At 40.5% G+C, this 27,775-nt stretch overlaps 1 protein-coding gene across 1 annotated transcript in view; it reads left to right on the top strand.

Annotated features, from left to right (window-relative positions):
• The window catches only part of LOC122556083 (uncharacterized), a 303,614-nt gene that overhangs the window by 199,726 nt on the left and 76,113 nt on the right, over positions 1-27,775 (top strand). The window contains exons 5-8 of the mRNA XM_043702517.2: positions 2,291-2,413; positions 15,201-15,323; positions 20,318-20,443; positions 25,313-25,435. Coding sequence (XP_043558452.2) covers positions 2,291-2,413; positions 15,201-15,323; positions 20,318-20,443; positions 25,313-25,435 — 495 coding nt within the window. The remainder of the gene's footprint in view (positions 1-2,290; positions 2,414-15,200; positions 15,324-20,317; positions 20,444-25,312; positions 25,436-27,775) is intronic.

The raw sequence follows: 27,775 nt of genomic DNA, 5'->3' as shown, positions 1-27,775 counted from the left end.
GGATGACTGCTTAACTCTTCAACAACTTGGGCAATTAGTGATCCCAGGGGAGTGAATCATCTAAGTGCTCATAACATCCCTAACCTTGACATGCACTTATGTGACCTGAGTGTTTGCAGCTGGCTGCAGAACATTTCCTTAATCTATTACTTACCACTGTACTGCTATCCACCTCACACTCTTGTATATTACTTTAATTTCAGGTGGCTGGGTTTAATTTATTACGTTTGTATTTTTAGTGAAGTTTTGTGATCATCAAGATGAATGGTGCTAAATTATAGCAATAGCCATATAATTATTTTTTTACTATTTTGGTACTCAGCATGAATTCATTATATCTTAGATCATTAACAGTGCAATAAAGTGCACTTGGAAATCTCACAGATCATTTAAGAGCTTACTTTTGTTTTACACTTAGAAGATAGTGTTTCTAAACAAAAAAAACTCGAACTATAACACTAGTCATGGCATAAATTTGGTCAGAGATCGTGTAAGCAGACCTGCCTCTGAAAGTTTGCAACAGAGAATAGATTAGTTAGTGGGAGAATCTTTCAGCTTTTACACCATCCAGCTTGGGTTCAGTGCCACCTCCTGACAAGTTAAGATTGTTTCTGTGTTCTGAAAGAAGCAAGTAGATAGAAAAAAAATTGAATTCTCTAACACTGGTTGAGATCAAAGTTTGCAGGCAGATGTGGGAGAAAGCATTCTATCTACTGTCTTGCACAACTCCCACAGATTTCTCAGAGAGCCATTAAAATACTAAATTGAGACTCCAGGAAGACTTTTACCTGGGACACTTATAAGATGATGTGGCAATGCCTGACATATTTAATTATACAGGCTTCTATATTTAGATTGTGTCTTGGGAGAATGTCTTTGCATTCCAAGACTTACCTGACAGATACACTGCTGCTGGCCAGACAAGTTCTGAGAGAAAATACTTGCACTGAATGATTGTGAGCATATGTGATGAAATTACACCATGATGCCATCAGTCAAAGGCATATACCCATTAGAGATGTGTACATAATAAATTCACAATATAACATTGGGATGCAGGCATATTCAAAGACCCCTCCCACATGGTTATAATCTCTTCCAACCTCTTCCTCGGGCAGGAAGTACAAAAGCTTAAACACATGTACCAACAGTTTCTGCTCCACAGTTATGAGAGTTCTGAATGGACCTCTGAAATTTAAAATTTAATGTTGATTTCATTCTTTGTGCACCTTATCTGCAGCTATAACATTACATTTTTCATTCTGTTCTATTACCCTAATGTACTTTGTATGGTATAATCTGTCTGTATTTCACACAAAACAAAACTTTTCACCATACCTGGGTACATATGAGAATAATAAATCAAATCAAATCAGTATGCCTAATCCAAGTAAAGACCATGCTGATGCTTGTTCATGTGACTACTGAATGTTGTTTAACAAATGACATATGGTAGCACTCAGGGAAAAGTAGGTCTCTGGGCTACCAGCTTTGCCTGTATGTAGACACACAGGAGGCTGGAATAACACAGCAAGTCAGACAGCCTCAGGAAGTGGAGAAGTTGATGTTTTGGGTGTAACTCTTCTTTAGGACTGTGGAAGGGTGGAAGGGAACTGCAGATAAAGGGGGTGGGGAGGAGAAGGTGATTAAATAGAGACGGGTAGGGGTACAATCTGATTGGTCAATAGGAGGATGAATCCGGTAGGTGGCTGAGAGGAATGGAAGGGGGATTGAGATCTCCAATTTCAAATAACCTCCCTTCCCATCCCCTCATCCTCCATTCCATTCCCCTCAGCCACCTACCAGTTTCATCCCTCCTATCGAACAACCAGGTTGTATCCTCTGCCTATCTCTACCTACCACACCTCACTACCCTGCCACCTCCCGCTCCCTTTATCTCACGCACGCACACCCACATCCAGTCCTGAAGGAGGGTTACACCCAAAATGTTGACTTCTCCATCTCCTGATGCTGCCTGGCTTGCTGTGTTCTTCCAGCCTCCTGCATGTCTACTTTGGATTCCAGCATCTGCAGTTTTTTTTGTCTCTTACCTGTATGTAGCCAATGATTATAGATACTTGGAATGTGAACTAATGACAATGTAAAAATATCTCTCTCTCTCTGTCTTCCCCACTCGTTGACTTTGCCTGAGGTGATCATTATTGTATGATGATCAACAATGGGCTAACTTGAAAATGCCACCCTACTTCCTGCATATGTTTAATTTAAACATTTTTTTTATCAAAGTTATTTATAATCACTGAATTGTTTTTTTCACCCCTTCTGACAGATGTGAATGAATGTGCTACAGAAAATGGAGGTTGCCAAGACCAGTGCTGCAACACAATCGGCAGTTATTATTGCAAATGCCCGACTGGGCAGAGATTGGCAACTAATGGAAAATTTTGTGAAGGTAAGTTGTGCGAATCATAAGTAAGGCAGAGAATAGGGAGAAAGTATGATAATTCACAGACATCAACCTAACATCCTGTACACTGCCCATAACCATGTTTAGGAACAATTTCAATAACCTAATCTCTATATTAGTGACATTCAATTAGTGATTCTGGGGAGTAGGCACAATTTTAATAATTTTAATTCCTGATGAAGGGCTCTTGCCTGAAACGTCGATTTTCCTGCTCCTCAAATGCTGCCTGACCTGCTGTGCTTTTCCAGCACCACTCTCTCAACTCTGATCTTCATCTGCAGTCATCACTTTCCACAGTTTTAATAAATACCCTGTCCCTCTACAATTAGTGCTTTCTTAATCATCTCAAAATACGTTCATTGAAATTGGTAACTTAGCACAGAGTTTGAATATTGCTGAAGGAAAGAGAAACTGGCAGACACAGTAGCAGCATTCAAGAAGCACCTAGGCGAGTACATAAATAGGAAGGGAGTAGAGGGATATGGATTCTGTAAGTGATGACAGTTTTAGTACGGAAGGGAAAAATATGTTGGCACAGATTTAGAGGGTTGAAGGGCTTGTTCCTGTGCTCTATTGTATTTTGTTCTTTGAAACTGATGAAGCTTTTCATGTTGCACTTATCAGGATTGTGATGAAGGTTTATGATTTATTATTATTTGAAAACTCACATTGTACAGGGAGAAAACAATATACGACTTTTAAGTGTAAAGACTGTGCCTTTTTATTTTTCGATATTTTTGATTGTGGACTGAAATGGGAATAGACTGTTTTAAAAAGCAAGGATTGCTGCAATTTTTAAAAACAAGTTATCTGACACTCATTATGAGTGCTATTTACATTGCTGTTTGTTCAAGCGTTTGGAGGAGAGTCTAGTTTCAGACAAATTGGAGCCAAGGGATCATGAATAGAGATTTGGCCAGCAACAAGTAGCTGATTGATCTGGGAATTTGTAACCAGTTGTCAATTACAAAAACCTTCTGCCTACCAACAACTATGTAATTTGTTCTGAGGTAGCTGAATAGCTTGAGTGTATGAAGGTTTAATGAGAAGCTATTGGACTTCTTGAAAAGAAGGAATTGTCTTTCTCTTTGAAGTAAAAACACTTCCAGTCTGAAGAATACCAATTTATTTTTCTACATCAGTTGCTGCAAGCTGTGGCTCATGACCCATAAGACTGAAACTTCATATAAATATGAACTATTTGCTCTGTGCCTCATACAAGCAAATGGAAGTGTCTACAGAAGAAAGATTGAGGAGCAACAGGATCTGGGAAACTAAAAGGATCATTTCACTGAACTCTATGCAGAGGGGCCATTGAACTAACTTGTCAGCCTTTCCCTGTACTTATAGCTACTGTGCTTTGTGTCTGTCAGTATGTGTGTGTAGGGGAGATTTATAAGGGGATTAAAGTTTTAACTAACAGAAGTATATGTTTCTGATTTATAATTGTTTACATAATTGTTTAATAGAACCTATCAATTTGTAATAATTAATAATTGTTGTTAAACATAGAGACCTGAGTTGGATTTAAAAGGCAGGAAAATTGGGATCCTTTGCACACATTTATAAAATCTTTAGCTTTCCTGATGACCCTGGAAATAACTGGGCTTGAGTTCTAATGTGCTACGCTGGTGAGGCATACCATAGGAGATTAATTTGCATTTCCATCATTGCATGCTCAGAGGGAAGACATAGTTACAGTTTCATCTTGCAGTTCTGACAGTTGTATTGGCGTATCTGGAAATTTTGTTTGTTGACATGCATTTAAACAAAGTCCGTTAAACTCTCGAGATAAACATTTCAATGCATTATCAAAACAAAGGTAAGAATCAAAAGCAAAATTGCTGTTGACTTGCAACAAGAATTTGATAACATGGAAAGTCTGAACCATCCAGAACTCATCAGGCAGTTTGCTGATTCATTCAAGAGAGAAAGGGTCTGAATCAGAAGAGCTGCTGTTAATAACAGTCTCCTGAGCAGTCAGAAATGGAAGAAAGTTCTTCGTTGCTTAAAAGAAAACTCTAGGAGTAAAAAGCTGATGAAGATATGAGTTTAAGGAAACCAGGTTTAATAATAAGTGGTCTCCTCCACATTGGGGAAAGCGAAGCATAGCCTGGATGACCATTTTGCAGAATATCTACATTCTGTCCACTAAAAAGACCCTGAGCTTCCAATTGCCTCCACTTCAACATAGCATCTTGTTTCCTGGCCAACATCTCTGTCTCAGGCTTGCTGCAGTGCTCCAGCAAAACTTAGCACAAACTGGAAGGACAGCACCTCATTTTCTACCTGGGGAATCCTGTGGCCTTATCGATTCAATATTGAGTTCAACAACTTTAAGGCTTGAGCTCTGCCATGTCCTTACCCCAAATGCAACACACACCAGGCCTTGTTATCACATAGCCTGCCATTGCACACAATCCATTGTTAGCCATTAACAGTCTCCATTAACAGCTATTCACTCTCCTAGCCAGATCATTACACAGTCCAGTGTCTGTCGAACTGTTCGTCTCTCTATTTGGGCTCTATCCCCACCTATTGTTTACACCTTATCCTCTTTCCCCCCCCACCTTATCTTCTGCAAATAAACTAACATTTTCGTAGCTACCATCAGTATTAAAAAGGGTCACTTAACCAGAAACGTAAACTCTGACTTCTGTCCACAGATGCTGTTAGACCTGCTGAACGTTTCCAGTAATTTCTAATTTTGTTGTTGTTAATAATAAGTGAGCTTTATTAGCAGTTTAGTTGAGGTTCTTAGGTTTATACATTAACGGAAGAAAATAGCACCCAGTTAATTGAGAAATTTGCTGAAAACAAACTGATTACAGAATGCCAGCTGAATAAGGAACTTTAAAATAGAGGTGGGGGACCCCTCACTGAGGTTTGATTGAAAAATACATCGGTATTCTCTTGTGAGTCTGTTCAATGACTGACTGTCATGGTAAACAAATTGAGAAAATAAAACTTATAAATCACTCTGGGAACTGACTTGTCCAATATTGCCATCAACTGGATCATAACAGGATAGACAAAAAAACGTCAAATTTGAAAGGGAGCAACGATTTGTACTGCATAAGAGAAGGGTGCTGATTAGTTGGCAAGTAAGCCCTGGTTGGTCATAACACTGCCGTGGAGAACATCATCCTGCAAGATGGTTTATTTACACTTGCTCGAAGTCACATGTATTCATACACAGGAACCTGTCCTCTGCAGGAAAAAAGAACATTTCCAGGCATCATGCCTTTATTTGAATTAAACAAAAGATTTAGGACAATAACTCACTGATGCATTCATCCATCCAATCTCCTCCTTCAAAGCAAAACCAGTGGAATCAGGGAGGTGACTCCAATTTCCAAAGGGCAACTTGTCAACAGGGAGCCCATTGAAACTGAAACACGAACAGCCAATCCCTTCCTGCAATCCTGGCTCTCAGCGAGCACTCAGGAAAAGCCTCACAACAGAGCCTGCCATATTCCATCTTCAAAAGTTCTAGCAACCAGTTGGGGAGGTGATGTAAGTGATCCAAATACCTGATGGTGGTTTGATATCTGTGAGAAACAGTATGAACTCTTAAGTTTGTCTTACATCAATTTTAGTGACGCCTGCAATATAGAAGTGACACAACATTTGCAGCAAAGGGAGTGGCTTCAATCAAACTGATCTATGAAAGCTTTACAGGAGATACTTTCTCCCACACACCTTCATCTAACTCCATCAGCACATTCTTTCTATTCCTTTCTCCCTCTTGTACTTATCTAGCTTCCCTTCACATGCATCTGCGTGATTTACCTCCACATTGTAACCACTCTGAGTAGAGCGGAGTAACTCATTGTTATTTTGTGGCAATACAAGAATTTGATTTTATTAGTACAATTAAAACACGTGGTCAAAACTGCGGAACCCTGACCATTTTCCCCACGGCATTTGAATAGTATTTAATCCCTTGAGCCCACTGTGACATTCAGTGAAATCACAATCATATTCCCAATGATGCCTCATATCCTTTTATATTTTTGATAACCAAAGCTATGATTCTCAAATTTAAGGTTAACAATTAACCAAGCAGCCATTGCCATTCACAAATCAGCAATCCAAAACTGCACCACTCTTTGCAAATACAATGTTTCCTGATTTTACTCTTGAAAGGACTTTGTCTAAATTATAGGCCATGTTCCCTAATCCTAAATTCATCAGCAGCAGTTGTTCCTGTGGCCAGACTTTTCCTATTTTTTTTATTGGAATACAATCAGGGTATCTCACCCTCAAGACTAGCGAAACAGGTCACCTAAAGCTGCAATCCAGAAAACAGTAACTTTTTGTTTAGAAAGTATGCCAGCAGTGAGCCATTCTTCTGGGAACCTAGCAATGAGAAGTGTTTTTTGTTCTTCACAGGGTGTGGGTTGTAGTGAGGTGGGGTCATGAGGCTTAGAGACAAGGGCAGATGTTAGACTTCAGAGACCATCCCCTTGACTATTCTTGCCCCAAATTTACTTTCCCAAACAGGAAACTAATTGCCTTTGTAACCAACAAGAGAGTCAGGTCATTGGGGAACTGGGTTTATACCCGCATATGGCCATTAATTGAAGGCATAGGTTTAAGATGATAGGGGAAAGATTTAAAAGGAATCTGAGGGGCAACTCTTTCACACAGATGGTGGTGTGTATATGGAACAAGCTGCTAGAGGAAGGGATAGAGGTGAGTTCAATTGCAACATGTAACAAGACATTTGGACAGATACATGGATAGGAAAGATTTAGAGGGATATGGCCAAACACAGGCAAATGGAACTAGTTCACTTTAGGAAAGCTGGTTGGCATGGACGAGTTGGGCCAAAGGGCCTGTTTCTGTACTGTATACTTCTATGACTCTAAGACTCTGTGTGGGGACATGAATCTATAGATGGAATGTTGAAAAAAGTAAAACTTGCTTTAAAACTATTTCCTACCTTCAGATGTCAGCTATTTATGAGAGCCTTCAGAAGTCTGAATCCGAAGAATGGCAGGTCTCTCTTGTATCAAGAACATTCTACCTTAATCAGCTGATCTTGATGACGACTGTAATAAAATAAACAAAGTGCTGGAGAAAGTCAGCAGGTCTGGCAGCATCTGTTGAGAGAGACTATCTGTGGTCAAATTAAGCCCAAATTAATGTCTGCTCCCACAAGGCCAAATTGCTATTGGGCAGATGGTATTGAAGTGGACATGTTCCCCGCTGACTCTTCATTTGGTGTAGTGATTGGACCGAGAGCCAGGTGGATCTCATTGACTATGAGATCCTTGATTGGGGTTGTTAACCTGTCCCAATCGGGAATCTCTGGCTGACAGATATAAACAGGAGATGTTTCACTGTGTCTCACACCTGCACTCACGCAACATAGGTGCTGGGGAAAAATAAACACTTATCACAGTTAGGCGGTAGTGTGGACGCAATGAAAAAAAAGGAAAGAAAAACAAACAGGAGTGTCAAAAAAAAGTAAACAGGAGATGTAAGGACTCTCCTCTTTCTCGGGACTGGCTGTGAGCTGGCTGGTCAGAGTCCATGTACTGTATACATGTAAAGAAAGGATACCAGCTTCTGTGCAGTTATTTCATGTGGCATAGTAAGAAATTCTGCCATCCAAAAAAATCCTACCCATAGGTGGCTTCCTGACAGACACATGTGGAACTGATTTATACTTGTGAATGCGTACAGGCAATACAGGGTTACGCTCTTGTATCATTTGATCTGTGTAAATGCTCTGCTGTTATGGGACTGATTTATCATTACAGCTGCAGCATTATTCATAAATTATACACAAACCTAGGCAAAAAAAAAAGTCTCTAATTTTCAGCTTGCCCCTGCACCAGCAATTTCATTCCATACATTGTTTGTCGCATGAGGCTCTCATAAATAGCTGACATCTGAGCTTCAGGATGTGTTTGACTGGTCCTGAGAGTATGGAGGGAGCATGAGTGTCAGTTTCAGGTTTGGCTCAATCAGATTTACTTGGTGAATACACTCTTAAACAGTCATTGAGTATTCTGGTTTAGCTGTTACATGCAGATCGTTCAGCAACATCTTCCCTAAGGAGCCAAATTATTTCCAACTGGCCTATATTTAATATTGATTTTCAAAACATTTGGTGCCAGGTATTTTGATCCACAAACATCAGGAATAAGACTTTAAAGGAGTGTGGATATGAAATTCATAATTTAGGAAAGAAACAGCACATATTATTGCCAACCTGCTGGGGAAGATCCAAGTCACAGGTTCAGACAAGGAAAGCCAGAAAACTGAAATGTCATGTAATTTTTTTCAATCAATGCTTTTGTAATATGACCTAGTTTTGAATTGCAAGTTGTATAAAAAAGGAAATTACAAACAAGTTTACCGCAGTTATATCTATCAACAAAATGAAATGTCATTAACTGTGAATGTGGGATTCACATCAGGAGGCCTTTTATTCCATTCATTCCTGGAATGAGAGTAGTGCTGACTAGCCAACAGTTTTTGTCTACCGTTAATTGTCCTTGAGAAAGTGCTAATGAGCTGCCTTCTTGAACCGCAGCATGCCATGTGCCATTTCTGAGGCAATTCCAAGATTTTGACTCAGGGCCACTTGGGCAGAAATTTACTGGGGGAGCTGGAAGCCTACTTGCTCTTCGCAAGGCTGACTTACAGCTATGATATGCTGTGGCCAGGCTAAATTGGTTAACGGTGGTTAACTCATTTGGGAGTTGGTGAATCTGCTGGCGAATCTAACTGCTGGCAGTTCCATCACTGTCAGCAAAGCTCAGAAGAAGGCACTGCCAGTACTGCATGAAGAGAGCCAATGAGGTATTTGAGTGGCCTGAGAAGGCTAGGGCCAGTGTATCACAGTGAGAGAAACAGTAGAGCACAAGGATGGGGGAGACTGAATTTGAAACCCAGATTTTGTCAGGCAGATAAGGATGGAAGTCATTGGTGTAATACTTAGGGAACCTGACTGGAAAAGAACATCATTTATTGTTGAACACCAAAGTAGAGCTCCTACTTGAGATGTACATACACTCATCCCAGCCCAGGACAGACATTTCTACAGACCCCCTTCACCCACTCCCCCCCCAAGTCTGCTTTGACCTGTTCAGAGATGTTATTAAAGACCTCTGGAGCAGGTGGGACCTTGAACACAGGCCTTCTGCTTCAGAAATAGGGACACAATCACAGCAGCTCACAAGCGCCCTCCCTGGTCTGTTGTTTTTTCCTTCTTTAAATTGTTGCTGATAGACTAATTTTTTTCCAATTGAAATTTCACTATTTGTCACTGTTGAATTTGAACTCCTGTCTCCAGAGCATTGAATCTGAGTTCTGGGTTACTATTCTAGTGAAATTACCACTACTCCACAGCCCCCTCCCCTTCATGTAGACATTTTTAAAAAGTAAGCCCACACCCATACAACTGTCCACACATTTTTTGTGTGGTTTGATGCCATGCTTTGAGTTTATGTTTGAGACAGCTTGATCGAGGAGAATGCAAAGTTACAACTGTCTTTAACCTTAGACTTCAAGTAGAACTATTAAACATCACTACTGAGTACACCTCTACATAGAAATTATAGGAATACCAAGCTGAGACATGAGTTAATGACTGATCTGTCATCTCTGTGTTCCTATACATGTAGATGGTTGCTGTCTGTTGGTGTGCTTCCAGAGAGTGCAATGTTTAGTGTCTTCTAACTCTGCCAATGCTGCTCTATTTACATTCCATTTTGCAGCTGCATGACGTCATTACATAGTCATCCCAGGGTCCTGAATGCCTGACACAACACCCACCAGCCATAATGTGATGTGCGCAGTGGATTATCGGGGTCAGTAGAACTTTTAATGAGCTCAGTTGACCCTTCGTTATTGACTTACATTTGGTGGATGAATTGCCAGTCCTTGGCCTCTGCCCACCCTGTATTACAGGGAGTGGGCTGGGCACTGACCTACTTTACATGACTCCCTGTTGCTGAAACCTGGCAGGGTCCATTTATCTCTCTTTCTCTGCCTGACCGGCTGGACATTTCTAGCATTTGTTGTGCTTTAACTTTGAGCCATTCTATTGTTTGACAGCTCATCCTATGTTGGAACCAGTCCCAGACATTAGTGAAGAGGGCTTTAAAGGATCAAAAGGAAAGGGTGATCCTTGATCATACCCAATGCCTTGATCAATGCTGTGAAGATTGTCTTGTTTTGTTCTTATTCAGTCTTTGTGTAGTATTTTAATAGAACTGGGAGATTTATGAGAGCATTTCACAGAGCAATGAAGAGTTGACTACATTGCTTTGAATCTAGAGCCACCCTACAGTTCACACTCTATAAGGATAACATTTCATTCCTTTCAGGGCAATAATGAACCACATGGGCTTGAACAATGATCTGGAATTGTCATGTTTGTGAATGTATAGAGAAAATATAGAGTTACTATTGAAACTAGCTTTATATTCTAGCAGCCGAATTTTATGCTTCCTCCTGGTGAGATTGCAGGTAGGGGTGGGAGATGTGTATTAAATTACCCTCCTACCAACTGCAACTTGCTTTCAGTTTACACGGAATTGTGGATGAGGCACCGGGTGGTTTTCCCTTGCACTAATTGAGGTTGATTAATAGCCCTTAGGAGCAGAGTCCCTCTGGAATCAAATTTCCAGTCATCAGGAGGAGCTCAAGGACAAGCTGGGGGCAGGGGGAAGGTATTTGGGGGAAATAAGGTAGTGGTGCAGAGGGCTGGTGGGTGGCTACTCCGCACATCATCTAGCTTGGGCCGTGAGCAATTTGGAATGGGAGATGCCCCTCTCCCTGGCCCACTTTCTATATTAGGTGCCCCCTTCTGCCAAGATCTGCCTTCAGCTTCACAAGTGCTCTTTCTGTATTACATCTGAGCACTTTCACCCTTGCCCAAACCCATCTCTACCATGGTGCTCCCCTCTCATTGCCACTACAAGACCCCAACTGACTACCATCCTGGCTGAGGGACTGAAAATACAGGGTCTGCTCATAGACCTTTAGTGACCACTGTGCCCTGTAATGATGATTCTAAGACCTATACAAGCCAGCAGCTCTGTTAGATGGGGCTTCTTGCTGAAAAAGGCGGGGAAAGCACACATCTAGCTGTGGAGCAGCTGGCTTTGACTGGTACGCAAAAAACAACGCCACCTATTAAATTATTACAGGTTTATTTCTTTGTTTGAAAGTCTCACATTGGGTATGTGCAAAGAGCATTATTAAGAGGGAATTTTACAAATTCTCCCCCTACCCAATTTGGAAACTGGGCATGATGTTGCTTGAACTGGGCCAGAGGAATTGAGCTATTGATTTCCCTCCCCAATCCCATCAGCTGTAATTTTACAATGCAGGTGGTAAAGAACTGTTCTTCTTTGAGTTTGCAGATTGGGTGCTGAAGATGTCATCAAGGCCTGTGTGCAATATGAGCCTGAGGCCTGAACAGTACAACTGTGATGTTTTTCCTCAGGTTAATCATCCCAGGGCTAGAAGTGGCCTAGACAGTTATAGTTTACATATGGGCAGCCATAGGAAACCTTAGGGTCCCATTTTCCAGGGACCCTTCACCCTCTCCCCACTATAGACCTTTAGTTGTCTTTCCACATCTGAAGCTCTACTTTTGGACTGTGGTTGATTCCACATAAGCCCTGGAGAGGCCTGCTTCTCCTAATCCTCAAGCAGCTACTTCTTGCTGAGGACAGTATCCAGGCTTCAGCCGACAAGTGCCAGGCAATGACCATCTTTAATAAAAGAGAATCTAGCCATTGCCCCTTGACATTCAATGATGTTACCATCACTGAATCTCCCATTATTCACATCGTGGGGTGTACAGAGACTGAATTGGACTAGCCATATAAGTACTGTGACCACAGCAGCTGATCAGAGGCTAGGATTCTTGCAGCAAATAACCCACTTCCTGACTTCCCAGCAAACTGCCTTGCTATTCTTCAAAGTACTGTTCCAACATTTTTCAAGACTACCTGAGGAGCCATTGAGGTCTCTGTTTAATGTCTTAGTCACAGCATGGCACCTTTAACATTGCAGCAACCCTTCGGTACATCAGTGGAGAGTCAGTCCTGAAGGCTCTCAGGTGGATTTCGAATTAGAAGAGACAAAGAGATTTGTTGCTTAGTTATCCCTTCATCATTTTAATAAATCTCCTTTAACATGATGAAGATTTATCCATTTGTGAAGTAGTTCCTTTGTGACTCACTGTTATAATCTCCCTAATGCACTTATTCACAAAATCTCTGCACTTGGGAGAAAGGAAGCTGAATTCTGACCTTGGCATAGCAACAGTTTTGTTTCTCCACAGCAAAATGAATAAAAATAGTCTCTGCAGAAAGTTGAAAGGCTGCTTTTGCTTTTGTCACTTTGTGAAATTGTTGCAACCTCTGATCTGATTACACCATTGGGAAAGGCTGCCACAGAATAGTTGATTCCCCATGTGAGCTTTTTCTGTACTGTAATGTTTTATCAATTTAGGAGCCATTTGGAATTCATGAATTATTGCTAAACTGATGTCAGGGATGCTACATGTATTCTCAGTGCCCTGAGCTAATAAGGGAATAAATCATCCAAGTTTTTGCTTCACCTCACTGTCTAATGATTCCCAATAGAAACCATGCACAGGATCAGATTTAGATGGCCTGACCTGTTTTGGCTAATACCCATGTTTCAAACTGTAAAATTACCATTCATGTAAAGTATGTTTCAAACGGACAGTTCCTGTCAATTTGCACTGGTGTGTGTCAGTGCTTTTGCTGGAGGATGGGAGAATGTGGGAGGAGGAAACTGCACAGTAACAATAACAAATGCACACAGTGGCAAACATCCTCATAAATATCTCAGAGACTTTGGGAAGGTAAAGATGACATTGCTGTGGGTGTGAGAAAGAGTTGGGCAGACAGAGTGGACTTCACTCAGTCGTCTACTATTTAAGTCAATGTGTTGCATCATTTTATTTGTTTTTCTGAGCACAAAAAGCACCAAATCTTTTCTTGACCTCCAGGCTTTACTTTCATAAAGATAGTTTCCTTTTCCCTTCTGTTTGTATAAAGCTGAATAGAAAGCTCTTCGGGACTTTTTATTTGGAGCTTCTGTCCCTGCACTCTCAATCTAACTATTGACTGGAGTCAGCAGCTTCCATGGTTTGATACTTTGAGCTCCCTGCTATTTCTGGCTGGAATTGCTTTTCCTTTGCATTTTGGCATTGATTCTGCAGCTGTCAAATAGATTTAGTTGTTCACAACTTGAGTTGTTACTGAATTTATTATTTATTTCCTCGCTCAAGTGAGCTACAATACAAAAGTTGCATCAGTGTGAAATTTCAGTTTTCCCAGCAAAACATTTTTTAATCCAGATTTTTGCTGTTAGCTCTATTTTATGACAATGTCAACTGGAAGTAGCCATCACTCTTTTTACTATGATGCCGTAGAATTGTGTATCTATAAGCCCAAAATATAGAATAGATTCTCTGACAACATGGTGCATGCTCAAACTGCTTTCACATGTGCCTAACCGTAATAATCTGTGCAGTATCCAACTTTGGATGTGATGCCCGTTATTCACAGGATAGGAGTTAAGATGTCATGTTGTGGTTGTACAGGACATTTGCTTGGCCACTTTTGGAATACTCCATTCAATTCCCATCTCCCTGTGGAAGGAAAGATGTTGTAAAACTTGAAAGGTGCAGAAAAGATTTACAAGGATGTTGCCGGGGTGCAGGGTTTGTGCTTTAGGGAGAGGCTGTTTTCTCTGGAGCATCTAAGGCTGAGGGGCGACCTTATAGAGATTTATAAAAACATGAGAGGCATGGATAGGCTGAATAGCCAAGGTCTTTTTCCCAGGTCGGAGAGTCCAAAACTAGAGAGCATAGATTTAAGGTGAGAGGGAAACAATATAAAATGGACCAAAGGGACAACTTTTCCATGCTGAGAGTGGTGTGCAGAGGAATGAGCTGCCAGTGAAAGTGGTGAAGGCTGGTACAATTACAAAATTTAAAAGGCATCTGCATGATTACATGAATAGGAAAGGATTAGATATGGACCAATCGTTGGCAAATGGGACTAGATTTAATTAGGATACCTGGTGGGGCATGGATGAATTGGACGGAAAGGTCTGTTTCTGTGCTGTACATCTCTATGATTCTGTGATTGTATCTCCTACATTGAAGCAAGACTGTATTAGATGCAGAAAGCTCCTCAATTCTTTAATGCAAGTCAGTTCTTCTCAAGTACTCGATCACCTCCACAATATAGGCACCACCCTTCATGGTATCTTCCGTCCATTATATATTTCTTATGCTATTCATTCCTGACTCTTGTCTTTGTATTGTGTATCTAGTATGATGAGGACACTTTAAATAGGGATGACTGCACATTGGAATGCCATATTTAAATTGGCCCAACACGGCTTGAAGGAATGTTTTACTTTAGATCCTACTGTGGGCTACATCATTCCCTGACAGTGGGGAAAGCTGTTGAATTCTTCCAAGAGCTCTGGGTAGCAGCTTGGTGATGCCAAGGACAATGTGAGTACAGCTACCATTCATCCAATGTTTCCCTTCTCGGATCAGCCACAGCATCTCAATTTTGCAGGAAACGTTTTAGTATTCTTGGCACAGACTGCTGATGTATCATCAGGAATGGTTACCGATTAATTATTCAATGGTGTGTTTTACATTTAATATACCAGTGTTCTTTTCTCTCAATATTATTATGCTCTGTTTCACCCAAGCCTGAATGTTTACTTCTCTATTGCTGTGCAGACATTGATGAATGCTCTGTGGTCAATGGAGGCTGCCAACAAAGTTGTGTCAATACCCATGGGTCCTTTTACTGCGAATGCGAGCATGGGTACAAGATCCATGCAGATGGTCGCACATGCATCAGTAAGTTTACACACACAAGTATGGTAAGCATGTATTATGTGACCTGCTGACCCGTTTTCTATAAATCTGAGCAATCACATTGAATATTCCTCCCTCTATTCATGAAGTTTCAGAGCCCATTGAATTTGATGACCTTTTTGCTATGCATTACTATCTTGAGAAAGTGCAGTTCAAAAAAATGTTTTCGCTTCTGCTTTCACTTTGACTCTCCTTGTAAGAAGAAATGATTTAAAATTTAATAAATGAGGTCTATTCAGAGTGGATCAGATTAGATTCCCTACAGTGTGGAAACAAGCCAACAAGTCCACACCGACCCTCTGAAGACTAACTCTTTCAGATTCATTTCCCCCTGACTAATGCACCTAACACTATGGGCAATTTAGCATGGCCAGTTCACCTGACCTGCATATCTTTTGGATTGTGGGAGGAAACCGGAGCACCCGGAGGAAACCCACGCAGAATGTGCAAACTCCACACAGACAGTAGCTTAAGGCTGGATTCGAACTTGGGTCCCTGGCACTGTGAGGCAACAGTGCTAACTACTGAGCCACCATACATTTTGATATATTCAATATTTCGTATTCAGATTGCTCATGAGGCAAAATGTGATATGAAGGGCACTTTACAAGCATATATCTAAGCCATGCCACATTTAATCAGAGAATGCTTCATTGAGATAGCGAAGCTGGAGTTTTTCTATCTCTCTTTTTGTATATTGAAATCAAATTAGCTGACAGCCAGTTCTTGGCATTATTGCCTTTCTCAACAATTGTTTGTGCAACCATAGTGGTAGCTCTGTTACTTTAAATTATTTTAATATATTTGGATACAATCCATCCAGACCTAGAGATTTTGTTCCTGTCCTGAGTTAGGTCACCTTATTGATCATCAGTCCACTACCCATTTTTATCTGGAACGTCTGTACAGGTTTTTTGATCTTCTTGTTATGAACCAGACCAAACCCCTCAAAATATGTTAAGAAGGTAGTCTAGACCTGAACTTTTTCTTATTTTAAAGCTAAGTGTAGGACGTTGTGTTCCAGATGCAATCTGATTGGTCAAACTATCAACTTAAAGCAAAACACATTTTATTTTTACACTACAGTTAAAATATCAACAAAATAAAATATAACAGAAGAATTGACTTAATTTTAACTCTTTCAAAATGTTTAACATATATTATTTACCACAAATTAGCAATTCCAACATAGTAACATCACATAAACACACCCTTGGCAAAGGCCAGAATAGATTGTCTCATGTGCAATTCTAGAAGCAGCAGGAGAATCCCAGGTTTTAACTGTAACAGAGAGAGGAATAAAAGCTTCCACATTCAGCTTCAAGACCCCAGCAACTGCAGAAAGCTAAAACTAAAATTTCTGGCTCTGTGGGAGATTGATCCCATCCATTCAGGTTATTTCTGTCGTTCCATTTTTTTAAGAAATGCCAAAAGCTTACAAGCTGTTTATTAATGGCTTTCAGCAGATGGCTCATTGCCTGTGTCTCAACCTTTCCTCATTAAAAAAGGGACAAAATACACCTCTTAAAGTCACAGTATCATCACAATTTATAGTCTTGTCTAGTCTATTTCTTGATAATCGTTTAGTAGCTCTCCAGTTTTTATGCCATTTTTTGCTGTTAATGATGCAAATCCTGTAGTAGCAGTATTTGTATCCCTTTATTGGTTATTTATCTCTCTGTGGAATTATTTACTATTTATTAATTCTTATATATTGTAGTTTAAAACTTTTTAAAAAATATTCATTTTTAAAATTACCCCTTGGCCATCCTGTTCTTAGCTGGCTATATACTTAATGTAGTTCTTATTCTTCAGTTTTGATTTTGCCTTTATTTCTTTATTTATTCGTGGTGTGCCATTGGATTACCATTGAGCTGGTACCTAATGGACAACACTGTATATGTTCTCCCTCTTGAGTTCTCTACCCAAGGGAAGGTGTGTGGTGATTATTCACCAAACCATGAATACATGCCAGAATAGAAGGGTGAGGAGATAGGCCCCATGTGAATCTCAGTCTGAATTAAAATTGAACCAAGGCTGTTGACATTATACATCAGAAATAGATACGTATAGAGCTCTCAAAGGGTTGTGGGACTGGAGAAGGTCATGAAGAGATAATGGAAGAATGATTTTAATTTTTGGGAAGGTATATAGAGCGTCTTTAATTGATTTGCCCTTCTGTCATTCCTTCCTCTTCAGTAATCAAATCTATGTATTTAAATACACAATATGGCAAAATGTAAAAACTAGGTTCTGCATCGCAGAGCTGCCTGGCGCATTGTGCTGTAGATGTAGTTGCAGAAATACCAAGCTGTTTTCTCAGCTGAGTGTGCAGGCATTCCTGGATTGGGAAAGGATTCCAAACTGGAGTCTGTTTGCAAGTCGATTTGTCAGCAAGTTGGAACCCAGTGCAGGACAGCATAACGGAGCCATTCATCAGTACAGGAAATTTCATACATCAAGTCTTTCAAATTATGTCACTGTATAAGATTGCATTCGTAAATTGGACATTTGTAAATTGGGAGCCCTCTGTTATTTGGATGTGCTATTTGAACTTGGATGGTACGCTTTCACATCATGCTAAACTGCCACTGCTCTGCATTGTGAACTGAGCACCTGGATTGTTTTGCCTCTATTGGCTCTGAACTGCATTGATAGAGGTTAGCTTCATCAGTTGGTGTATGAGGTCAGGGTAAGGAGAAGAGCTGATAGGTAAAGGAGTGCTTCCATCACAGAATAACAAGGTAAAAATAAAAATAAAACTTGTTGCTTTTTGCAGTCTACAGATACAAAAGGTATTGGGAGATGTACAAAAGAGATGCTTTTGAAAAAGGTCAGAGGGTAACATGATTAAACCACTTCGACAGATAAGTGCAAAATGGTCAAGGATATAAATGAATGAGGCTATTCTTCAATCCATTTCTGTAGGAACGTATTCACTAATTACCACTGTCAAGCACAGCAATTTTTTTTATTATACACTGTCAGCTGAGTGATCTCTTATTACTGCGAACCTCTTTCAATACTAGTGACTCCTTATACTTTGTAACACAATTTTTATTCCTTTTCCTGAATGCCTCAGGTAAAAGTAAGAAAGTATCTTTAGCCACCTGGTAAATTCACTCTTTTGAATTTCAAACCGTCTTTATTCCACTCCAGACTACCCTAATCTTTCTCCATCTCTTATTGGATAGTCCCAATTTACACACCATCAGTGTTTTGTAACATGCTGCTTGGTCACAGCATGTTACATTTTGGACAGTTTAATCAGGAAGGCAACATAATAATGTTCTGTCTATATCCTGACAGTGCAGGCAGCTATCAAACTTGTAAAGGTAGAAATTCCAAGCAGAGTTCCTTGGCAAATGTTTTACACAATTGCATTATACTCTTTGTGTGTACTATTTCCATACAGGCATCAAATGTTTTGGTTGAGTTTTGCAAGGCCATAACATGCCAATTGTTTTTTTTAAATAATGATGTGACAGTTGTAATGTTTTATACCATGCCATCAAAAGCAGCACATTCATTTTTAATAGGATGCCATTAGCACTCAGGTTGGAAAACCTAAGCGACATTGTATGCCATAGTCAAGCTCAATCACCACTGCCTTGGGAATTTTTAATAATCCTCACTGAGCCTATACAGGACATGAGGTTTAGACATTCCAACCTCAAGGCTGTAAACCATAACTGAGCAGTCCTGTTTTCCTTGCCTTTCAGCCCCCTTTTTTGTGTTTTTTTGCGCTAAATTGCCAATGCTTTGATCTCTATCTCAGATTTTGATGGATAAGTGTTAATTTGAATGGCAGCTGCAAGATGCAGTGAAGCCATCCCATTCTCTTACACAGCAGGCTGGAAATGTGTTTGCTGCAAAACATTTACCAACTTTGCTCTTTTGAAGCGAATTGGGGAGTGAACGAAAAAGGAACTTTACCTCAGGGAGAAAAAAAATCCTGGATATTTTCCACATCATTAAACAAGCAGCACTTTGAAGCTAAAAGGTCACAGACTTATTAAAGGCAACGCTGGCATTAAAGTTAAACTGTTGTTATTTGATGCTGTTTCTGCTTAATCGCACCTTAGCGTGACCACTTTGAGTGAATGTTAAAGTCTTCGGAAAGATGAATAACATTCAGATGAACTTAGAGGTTAGGAGATGCTGTGATTAGTAGGATCACTGTTGTCTGCATTGAATTGGGAGCATTAATTATACAGACAGTTCCAATGACTTTCAGTACTCATCTTCTATGTGGTACTTATACTTTGACCTCTTTATATCTTAAATTGAGGTGTCCTACATCCTGATTCTGTATTCTTAATTATTTTAATTGGTTTCTTTAAAAAACGTTCAGCTGTCATTTGCATGGTCTCAGAGTTTTGGGGTGGGGGAGTCGATAGGACTGATTTTCCTAACTCTTGCATTCTGAAATGCATATATTTGAAGAATGCATGCACAGGGGAAAGGTACTGATCTCTGATACTGAATCTCTGCCTTCCCTTGTGTCATGAAATGGAATTTGTGCTGATAGCTTCTATTTGTAGTAAGTGTAGATCATGACAGTTCATTTTGAAGGGACATTGCTGATCTTCTCATATCATTTCCTGTTTGAGAACACACTTGGAGTGGCCAGAAAAGTGGTTCCTGGGTCGTTCCTTTGAGCCCAGGAGAATCGCAATCCTCTTGGCTGCAATGTTCAGATAACAATTAGAAGGTCCTGACCACACACAGTAGTAGCTGATTTTTCTTATTTCTGGTCTATAGACTCTGCAAATGGTGGGACTTATGGCTGGAGTTTGGCTGTGTATTATAAATGACCTGAGCATGAATATATGAGGAGTTAAATCATTAATGATCGAATCATCTACAGCTGCTCTCCACTAATCATCAATAGGGACCAGAGGAAAGTGGTACTAATGTGATTACAAAAGAACAGGATTCTAAATCTTAATTTGTGTCTTCTATTTTGAAATCAGCTGTCAACTCCTGTTCGATGAACAATGGTGGCTGTGAGCATGAGTGTGTGCAGATCAGTGAAAACCATTACCAATGCCTTTGTCAACCGAACTACCAGCTGATGAGAGATGGAAAGCACTGTGAATGTAAGCTACGCGTTTTACACTACCAAACACTCTTTCATTACTGAGCACTTATAGTACAAAGCAGGGACAATTGTAGTACGTAAAATTAGTGGGGTTTGTGAAGGAGTGCCGGAATTCTACAATGTTATCAAATTTCAAGGTGGAGGCTGTGAGGAAAGGGAGCTTTTGTCCTTTTCTGAACCTTTGAACATTATAAAATTATTTCTGTTAAAAGTTTTAATGCTTAGCAAATGGCATACTATATCCGTGTTTATTGTACTAACCGAGCCTAACTCTGTTTAGCAATTAATGAGTTTTTTAAAATTCAGTTTCTCACAATTATTAATCCCCCTTGGGCTGAATGGAAGAATAACTGATTGATCTGTTTAATCCAAACCTAAAGAAGTTTGAAGAGTGACAACTCGATTCACAGCGTCTGTGCATCATAGAGGTTATACCCTCAGGGCCATCAATAAAATGGATAAGAGTGTCATTGTGCATGGATAGAGTGGCCAACTCTGTGGAACAGCAAATGCTTGAGTTCATGCAGACCTTGAATATGACTGTGCAGACTCTGGATACCATCACATCTGACATTTTAAACTTGATAAGTTTGATGGATAAACTTGATAACTTGTCTTAGCCTCACAGTTCTTCAGCTCCAAAGTGTTGTTGAGCAGGGCATTGAATTGCAACTTACCCATAAGTAGGACAATGACTAATGGGCACTCGGAACTGTGTGAATTCCACTCAAACATTCTCACTTCTCATCCACTACACTCTCAGGACCAAATCAGCATCAGTCATTTTATTGTCTCTTTCTTGATAGTTGAGTGTACTTCTACATAGGTGCAGGGGTTGTGGTCTACAGTAGAGCCCTCATAGACTCAAATTCCAAGAGGATGTTGGCTAAGTGCATCATGGCATTCAGAGCAGAGATGTGGGTCTGAGCAGTAGGTCTCTACCTTTGCTGAATTTCTTGGAATTGGACGATGTACCAACTGGAAACACAAAAGAAGAAAGCTTTATAGCTGCTCTTGGGTGAATGAGAAATGTTTATCAGTCACTCACATTTTGCTTTTTTTGAGCCATTTCCCATAATGCCCATTCTTCGTTGCTGGGTGGCGTGTTACCATCTGAACTTGTTTGAAGTAAAGGATGATGAACTGACAGGACAAATGAGTGCTGTGCCCAAGACCATAAGATATAAGGGCAGAAGTAGGCTGTTCAGATCATTAAATGTGTTTCACCATGTATCGAGATCATGGCTGACCTTATATTGCTCAAGTCCACTTCCATGCCTTTTCCCCATAACCCTTGATTCCCTCACTGATTAAAACTCTGTCTATCTTTGGTGGATGGTTGTTGTGAGGGGGTCTTTGTGTCAGTGCAATGTGTGGGAGGGAAGAGAAGTTATAATATGTTCTTCTGATGTCAGTTCACTAATAAAACTTAAGTGAGCCTAGAATTATAAAGGCATCCAAGGAATTGACACCAGTGGCTGGTGGTGCATGGCTCTCATGACTTGCTCCTCCTCCGAATTCTCAGATCTTGACTCTGTAGCATGCTCCTTCTAACTTTCCAAATTTCTCTTGCTGCACTATGTTATGCAAACCACAGTGCCCCGTGACCAGTCAATGCACCCTGACTAGTTTTTGTCAATGGTACCTCCAGATTTGTCTGAAATACATCATCAACCTGCAGTGGCTTGTTCAGCCACACTTCTGGTGGTCACAAGCCAGCTTTCAATTGTGTGGACTTCTTTCGAATTATCATTATATAGTTGTACACCAGCTCATATTGATAGAGTGTAAGTCCTGGTCATTCATTAATATTTCTAGATGATCTGTGGAAGCTGGATTGCATTATATGCGTGGTCAACCACAGTATGTTCTCACCTTTGGAACAGCAGCCGAACTTTAATTACTGCTCATTTTGACTGGCATCATCATTCCTGACGAAAGGTTCATGCCCGAAACGTTGATTCTCCTGCTCCTCAGATGCTGCCTGACAGGCTGTGTTTTTCCAGCACCACACTCTCGACTCTGATCTCCAGCATCTGCAGTCCTCACTTTCTCCTGGCATCATCACAGGCAAAGCTCATGTTAGGTGAAATTGACCCACCAATCAGGTGCCTTGAGCTGCCAATTGTGAGATCATGAACGGGCCTGTGAAGGAACTTTGGAAGAATCCAGAGGCGGAAACAGTTGAAGGCAATGGTACCTTTGGCAGCAGCTGGTAAAGCCATAGGCTCAAGGTCCACCAGGCAGCAAGTCGTCATCTAAAAGGCTGCAAATACCCATGAGTAACTATGTGACAATGTGAAGCCTCCAAAACTCTGCTGATCAGATAGGTCAAGCAAACTCATCTTCTGCCTGTAAGACTCTGTGTTCTGAGTAACATCTGTGTTGTGAGTTGGTGGGCGGCACGTTGGCACAGTGGTTAGCACTGCTGCCTCACAGCGCCAGAGACCCGGGTTCAATTCCCGCCTCAGGCAACTGACTGTGTGGAGTTTGCACGTTCTTCCCGTGTCTGCGTGGGTTTCCTCCGGTTTCCTCCCACAGTCCAAAGATGTGCAGGTTAGGTGAATTGGCCATGCTAAATTGTCCGTCGTGTTAGGTAAGGGGTAAATGTAGGGGTATGGGTGGGTTACGCTTCGGCGGTTCGGTGTGGACTTGTTGGGCCGAAGGGCCTGTTTCCACACTGTAATCCAATGTAATCTAATCTCTTGTGAACTGCATCCCTTTGCTGCTCTCCAGGTCCCTCCATCTTCTTTATTGCTGCTTTAATAGAATCTAATCTATTTGAGGTCCAAACCACAGCATCCAACACACTACCTATCCTGAAATGACCCAGAAAACCTACAAATTAGTGAGTAAACTCTCAGTAGATTGCAGACTCGATGGGCAGAAGGGCTCTTCTATGTTATATGATTCTCGACTCTAATGTGAACAAATCTTTGCCAGTAGTACATAAGAGTATTGAGTATTAATTGCAGCATTCCTATAAGTTTGATTGAGCATTCTCAATTGCCACTGTGTCCTCACCTTACTTTCAAAAGTGATTTTCAGCTCTCCCAGGAGCAATTTTTAAATTGGAAAGCACATTGAAATCTCTCTCCAATTAAGCATTTAGTATATGTTAAAGACAGCCAACTTTCCTGATCATATTGCACACTAAGCAGCCTTTGCTGTTCTAGTTAAACTTTGAACTTGCCAGATTGGAGCAGATGCCTGACAGACTTGTATATTTTTCAGGTTTTCATCTCACATTTACACCAAAGCCCTAAGAAGTGATCTAGGAGCACAGTCACTTATAGAGTATGGTCTGGGATTTCCAGGCATCTTTAACATTACTGGAGTATAAGACTGGAGTTCTGCTTTATTTAACAGAACTACACTCCTGCAGGTCTGTCTGCAACACAGATGAGAGAGCCTACTCTTGACATCAAATTAGCACTTGGCCAATTGTGGTATCAAAGAGCCTGAGGGAAAAAAAGAAAGTCAGTTGGAATTGGAACGAAAGTGCTCCAGTGGTTAGAATCATGAGTAGTATGAAGGAAGCTTGTTGTCCACTCATCTCAATATCAGGACATCTCTGCTGGAATTCTTCATGGGAGTGTCCTTGGCCCAACCATCATCAGCGGCTTCATAATGACCATCCCTTCATCAGAAAGTCAAAGCTGATGATATGATTTGGAGATGTCGGTGTTGGACTGGGGTGTACAAAGTTAAAAATCACACAACACCAGGTTATAGTCCAACAGGTTTAATTGGAAGCACACAGCTTTTGGAGCGATGCTCACCTGATGAATCACCTGATGAAGGAGCGTCGCTCCGAAAGCTAGTGTGCTTCCAATTAAACCTGTTGGACTATAATGCGGTGTTGTGTGATTTTTAAAGCTGATGATAGATACTGATAACTGCATAATGTTCAATGCTTCTCAACTATTGAAACAAACTATGCCCATATACAATAAGATCTGGACAACATTCAGCCTGACAGTTCTGACTTATGCCTCAAACATTGTGGACAAGTTATGGGTCAGTGAAGTTACTTCCTTCAGGATTCCTGAAGAAGGGCTTATGCCCGAAACGTCGATTCTCCTGTTCCTTGGATGCTGCCTGACCTGCTGCGCTTTTCCAGCAACACATTTTCACCTCTGATCTCCAGCATTGACTGACTGTGTGGAGTTTGCACATTCTCCCCATTTCTGCGTGGGTTTCCTCCCACAGTCCAAAGATGTGCAGGTCAGGTGAATTGGCCATGCTAAATTGCCCGCAGTGTTAGATAAAGGGGTAAATGTAGGGGAATGGGTGGGTTGCGCTTCGGTGGGTCGGTGTGGACTTGTTGGGCCGAAGGGCCTGTTTCCACACTGTAATGTAATCTAATCTAATCAAAAAAATCTAATCTGCAGTCCTCACTTTCTCTTCAATGCTAATGGTCAGTTTGTAAATTCCCTATACAGTGCAATCTTGGAAGAAAGATTACTATAAGGGCTACGGTGGTCAAAGATAAAGATCCAATGCCTTCTTCTCAGAATTGTTACTAATAAGCAATAAATACTAGCTTTGCTGGTGTTACCCACATGCTGAAAACATATTATTTTCAAAATGGCTGGTGAGAAAAACAAAGTTGACAGAACTGTAATTCAATCAAAAATTTAAAAGAAACTGTGCTGAATTAACATTATAGCCCTTTCCAAAAATAGAAAAAAAACATTGCATTGTAATCTACAGCAGGTAGCCTTATGGTAAAATTAAGGAGAATGCTTTAGTGTGCACGGATGTGGACTCTCCAGTGTACGCACTGTCTGTTAACAAAGAGTTGCACTACAGCACACCAAGTGAAGTGCTCTGAGTTTATTTATGTCTGGTTTGTTCTCATCAGTGAAAGATCCTTGCAGTGAGAGGAATGGTGGGTGTGGTCACACGTGCCATAGTGAAGCTGGAATTGCACAATGTGAATGTAATCCTGGATATCAGCTAATGTCGAATGGAAAAAGCTGTGAAGGTGAGGAAATTACTTGATTTCTTGAGTGTGATTGATTCAAACAGCAGCCTGTGTATATCCCAGCTCCCCCTCATGTGTTCAATCCAGTCATATTCTTTGTTTCCACGTTGAGGTCACCAAAGACTAATACCAGCTATCTTTCACTGAAATAGTTATGAATTAACATTTTGACAACTAAAATGATGAGGATTTCAAATCATTATCTTGCTGTTTAAATGGGAACTTCCATTTTTCCAGTAATAACCAACACCACCCTGTATATGGGCAAGTGAAACATTCTCAGTGCAAAACAAAATCTTTCCTTATCATTTTCTGATTCACAAAATGACACAAAAAAGTTTAAACTGCCACTTGTATTCTTTATTTTAGCCCATTGTGCTTGCACTACTGTGTTAACTGAATTCAGTGCATCGCTCATTATTGTACTCCCTCAATATTTAGATGTGTTAATGGTTGCTGCGCCAGAAATACTTCTGTGTCCTCACACACCTGAACATTTTGATGAGGTTTAAGTGAAATTCTGGATGATGATACAGCTAGAAAACAGTTAAAAGTGGAATGACAGGGAGTTGGTCCAAACATACATTGGACAGCTAATGATATAAATTGGCCATTGATTCTTGAGTTTAGCCTGGTGCAATGAAAGGGTGTTTTTCAAAATGGCCAAACACTGCTGACTCCACAAATCAGCAATACTGTTTCCTTTCGTAGTACACTGTTATTTGGAAATGCATCCCACAGAATTCTTTGCACTTATTCATTGCCTCAATTGATAACAGAGAGTTAAAAACTTTACTTCCTGTTCGATAAGTGAAACTACTCAGTTTACTTGACTAATTCAACTTGAAAGATAGATTCTTTGAAGAGGGTTTACATCATCTCGAATTGGGAAATGGTGTTTGTTTTGAGTGCACATTACAACAGATGTTCAATATAAGGACTTTATGAAATGAAGCACAAGATGTCTGTCTCCAGGTCATGTGCCACATGTTGGAGATCGCATGACCAGTGTTCACTCTAAGCTGTGGATTGGTATGCAGATGCATGATTTGCAACTTCAAAATGTCTCCACTAAGATCTCCACACTCTCTCTGCAGCCACTTTTCTTAAATGCTAGCCATCAGGTTTTGGTGATTTGTTTGCCTTCGGTTGTATTAGTTTGCCAAATGCTGCTGAATGCAATTGGATGGCTTTGCTGCATTAGGGTTGGTTCAAGTCATGTCATACTGAAGGGGAAATTCATCAATTACAGTGGAGCAATTCAACACTGCTGTTGCCATCACTACTTGCTTGTTTTTGAGTGAATGCTGCTACTTCATGTTCCCAATAGCATTGTATGTTCTTGGCTGTGAGTTGTCATAATTGTTCACACTCTAGTAGCTGTATTTTTGTTAGAGCTCTCAACCTTTCAGTGCGTGGCACATGTACTTGGCTTTGAGCATCTTTAAATTATTATTTTCTTGTTGAGTGTCAGGCTCACATTATAAGCTCTGTCGAGCAGTCATGGTAAATTGTAATTGTGGTCAGCAACAGCTTCTTTCATTATGGCTGTACATTCATCAATTAACAGATCATCCATTATAGCTTTCACTTCAGCAAGATCGCTAACTATCTCATGATATTTGTATTCTGTTGTTCTGGATCAGTGGAAAGGGTAAACAACATGGGTAGCCATCAGTATCTCCCAAAGGGGCACAGAATGTAGTTAGAAAGCTTCTGTGCTCATGCAGCTTTACTTGCCAGTAACCATCCTTCTCACCGAGGGTGATGAAAACTTTTGCCTTTGCAAGTTGTGGTAAAATTCCATCAATGGTTGTCATGGGATAGTGAGGTATCTACAGGGCTTTATTTAGACTTATTAGGTTATTATATAGTCTCAGCTTTTCAGATTATTTCACTGCTGCCATGCTGCTAATTCATTTTACAGGAGTTGTCACTTTCTTGTTTACTCCCTCATTTTCTAGGCCTTTGGGTAGCTAGAATTTCGCTCAGCAGATGCTGAATTGGTCATCCCCTTCATGATGATAATCTCCAGGAAAACATAGTAACCCTAAGAATACATTTTTTTACTCATCTAGGATGCATTTCATGGCCAATGGTTTTGTGTGCAGTGATACCCTACAATTCACTTTTAGAGTTGCTTTGCCTGTGATGAGTAGCATTTGCTCTGAACCCCAGATCTTTATTTGTGTTTTTGCTTTGGGCTTACTGAATAAACTGTCCTCTTGGCTCAGGTATTTAGCCTTTACTTTCAAGAGCTTCATTTTTGGATTGCCACTTTGAGTCACTTCTGGCAAGACCACTATGTTGCATGACACAACAGTTTTACATGGGCCTGAT

This window comes from Chiloscyllium plagiosum, unplaced genomic scaffold, assembly GCF_037043375.1.
Source record: "Chiloscyllium plagiosum isolate Xiang-an unplaced genomic scaffold, Cpla_swu_hap1 HiC_scaffold_13, whole genome shotgun sequence".
NCBI classification, from domain to species: Eukaryota; Metazoa; Chordata; class Chondrichthyes; order Orectolobiformes; family Hemiscylliidae; genus Chiloscyllium; species Chiloscyllium plagiosum.
The sequence above is the reverse complement of the archived record's forward strand: the minus strand, read 5'-3'. Positions and strand labels throughout refer to the sequence as shown.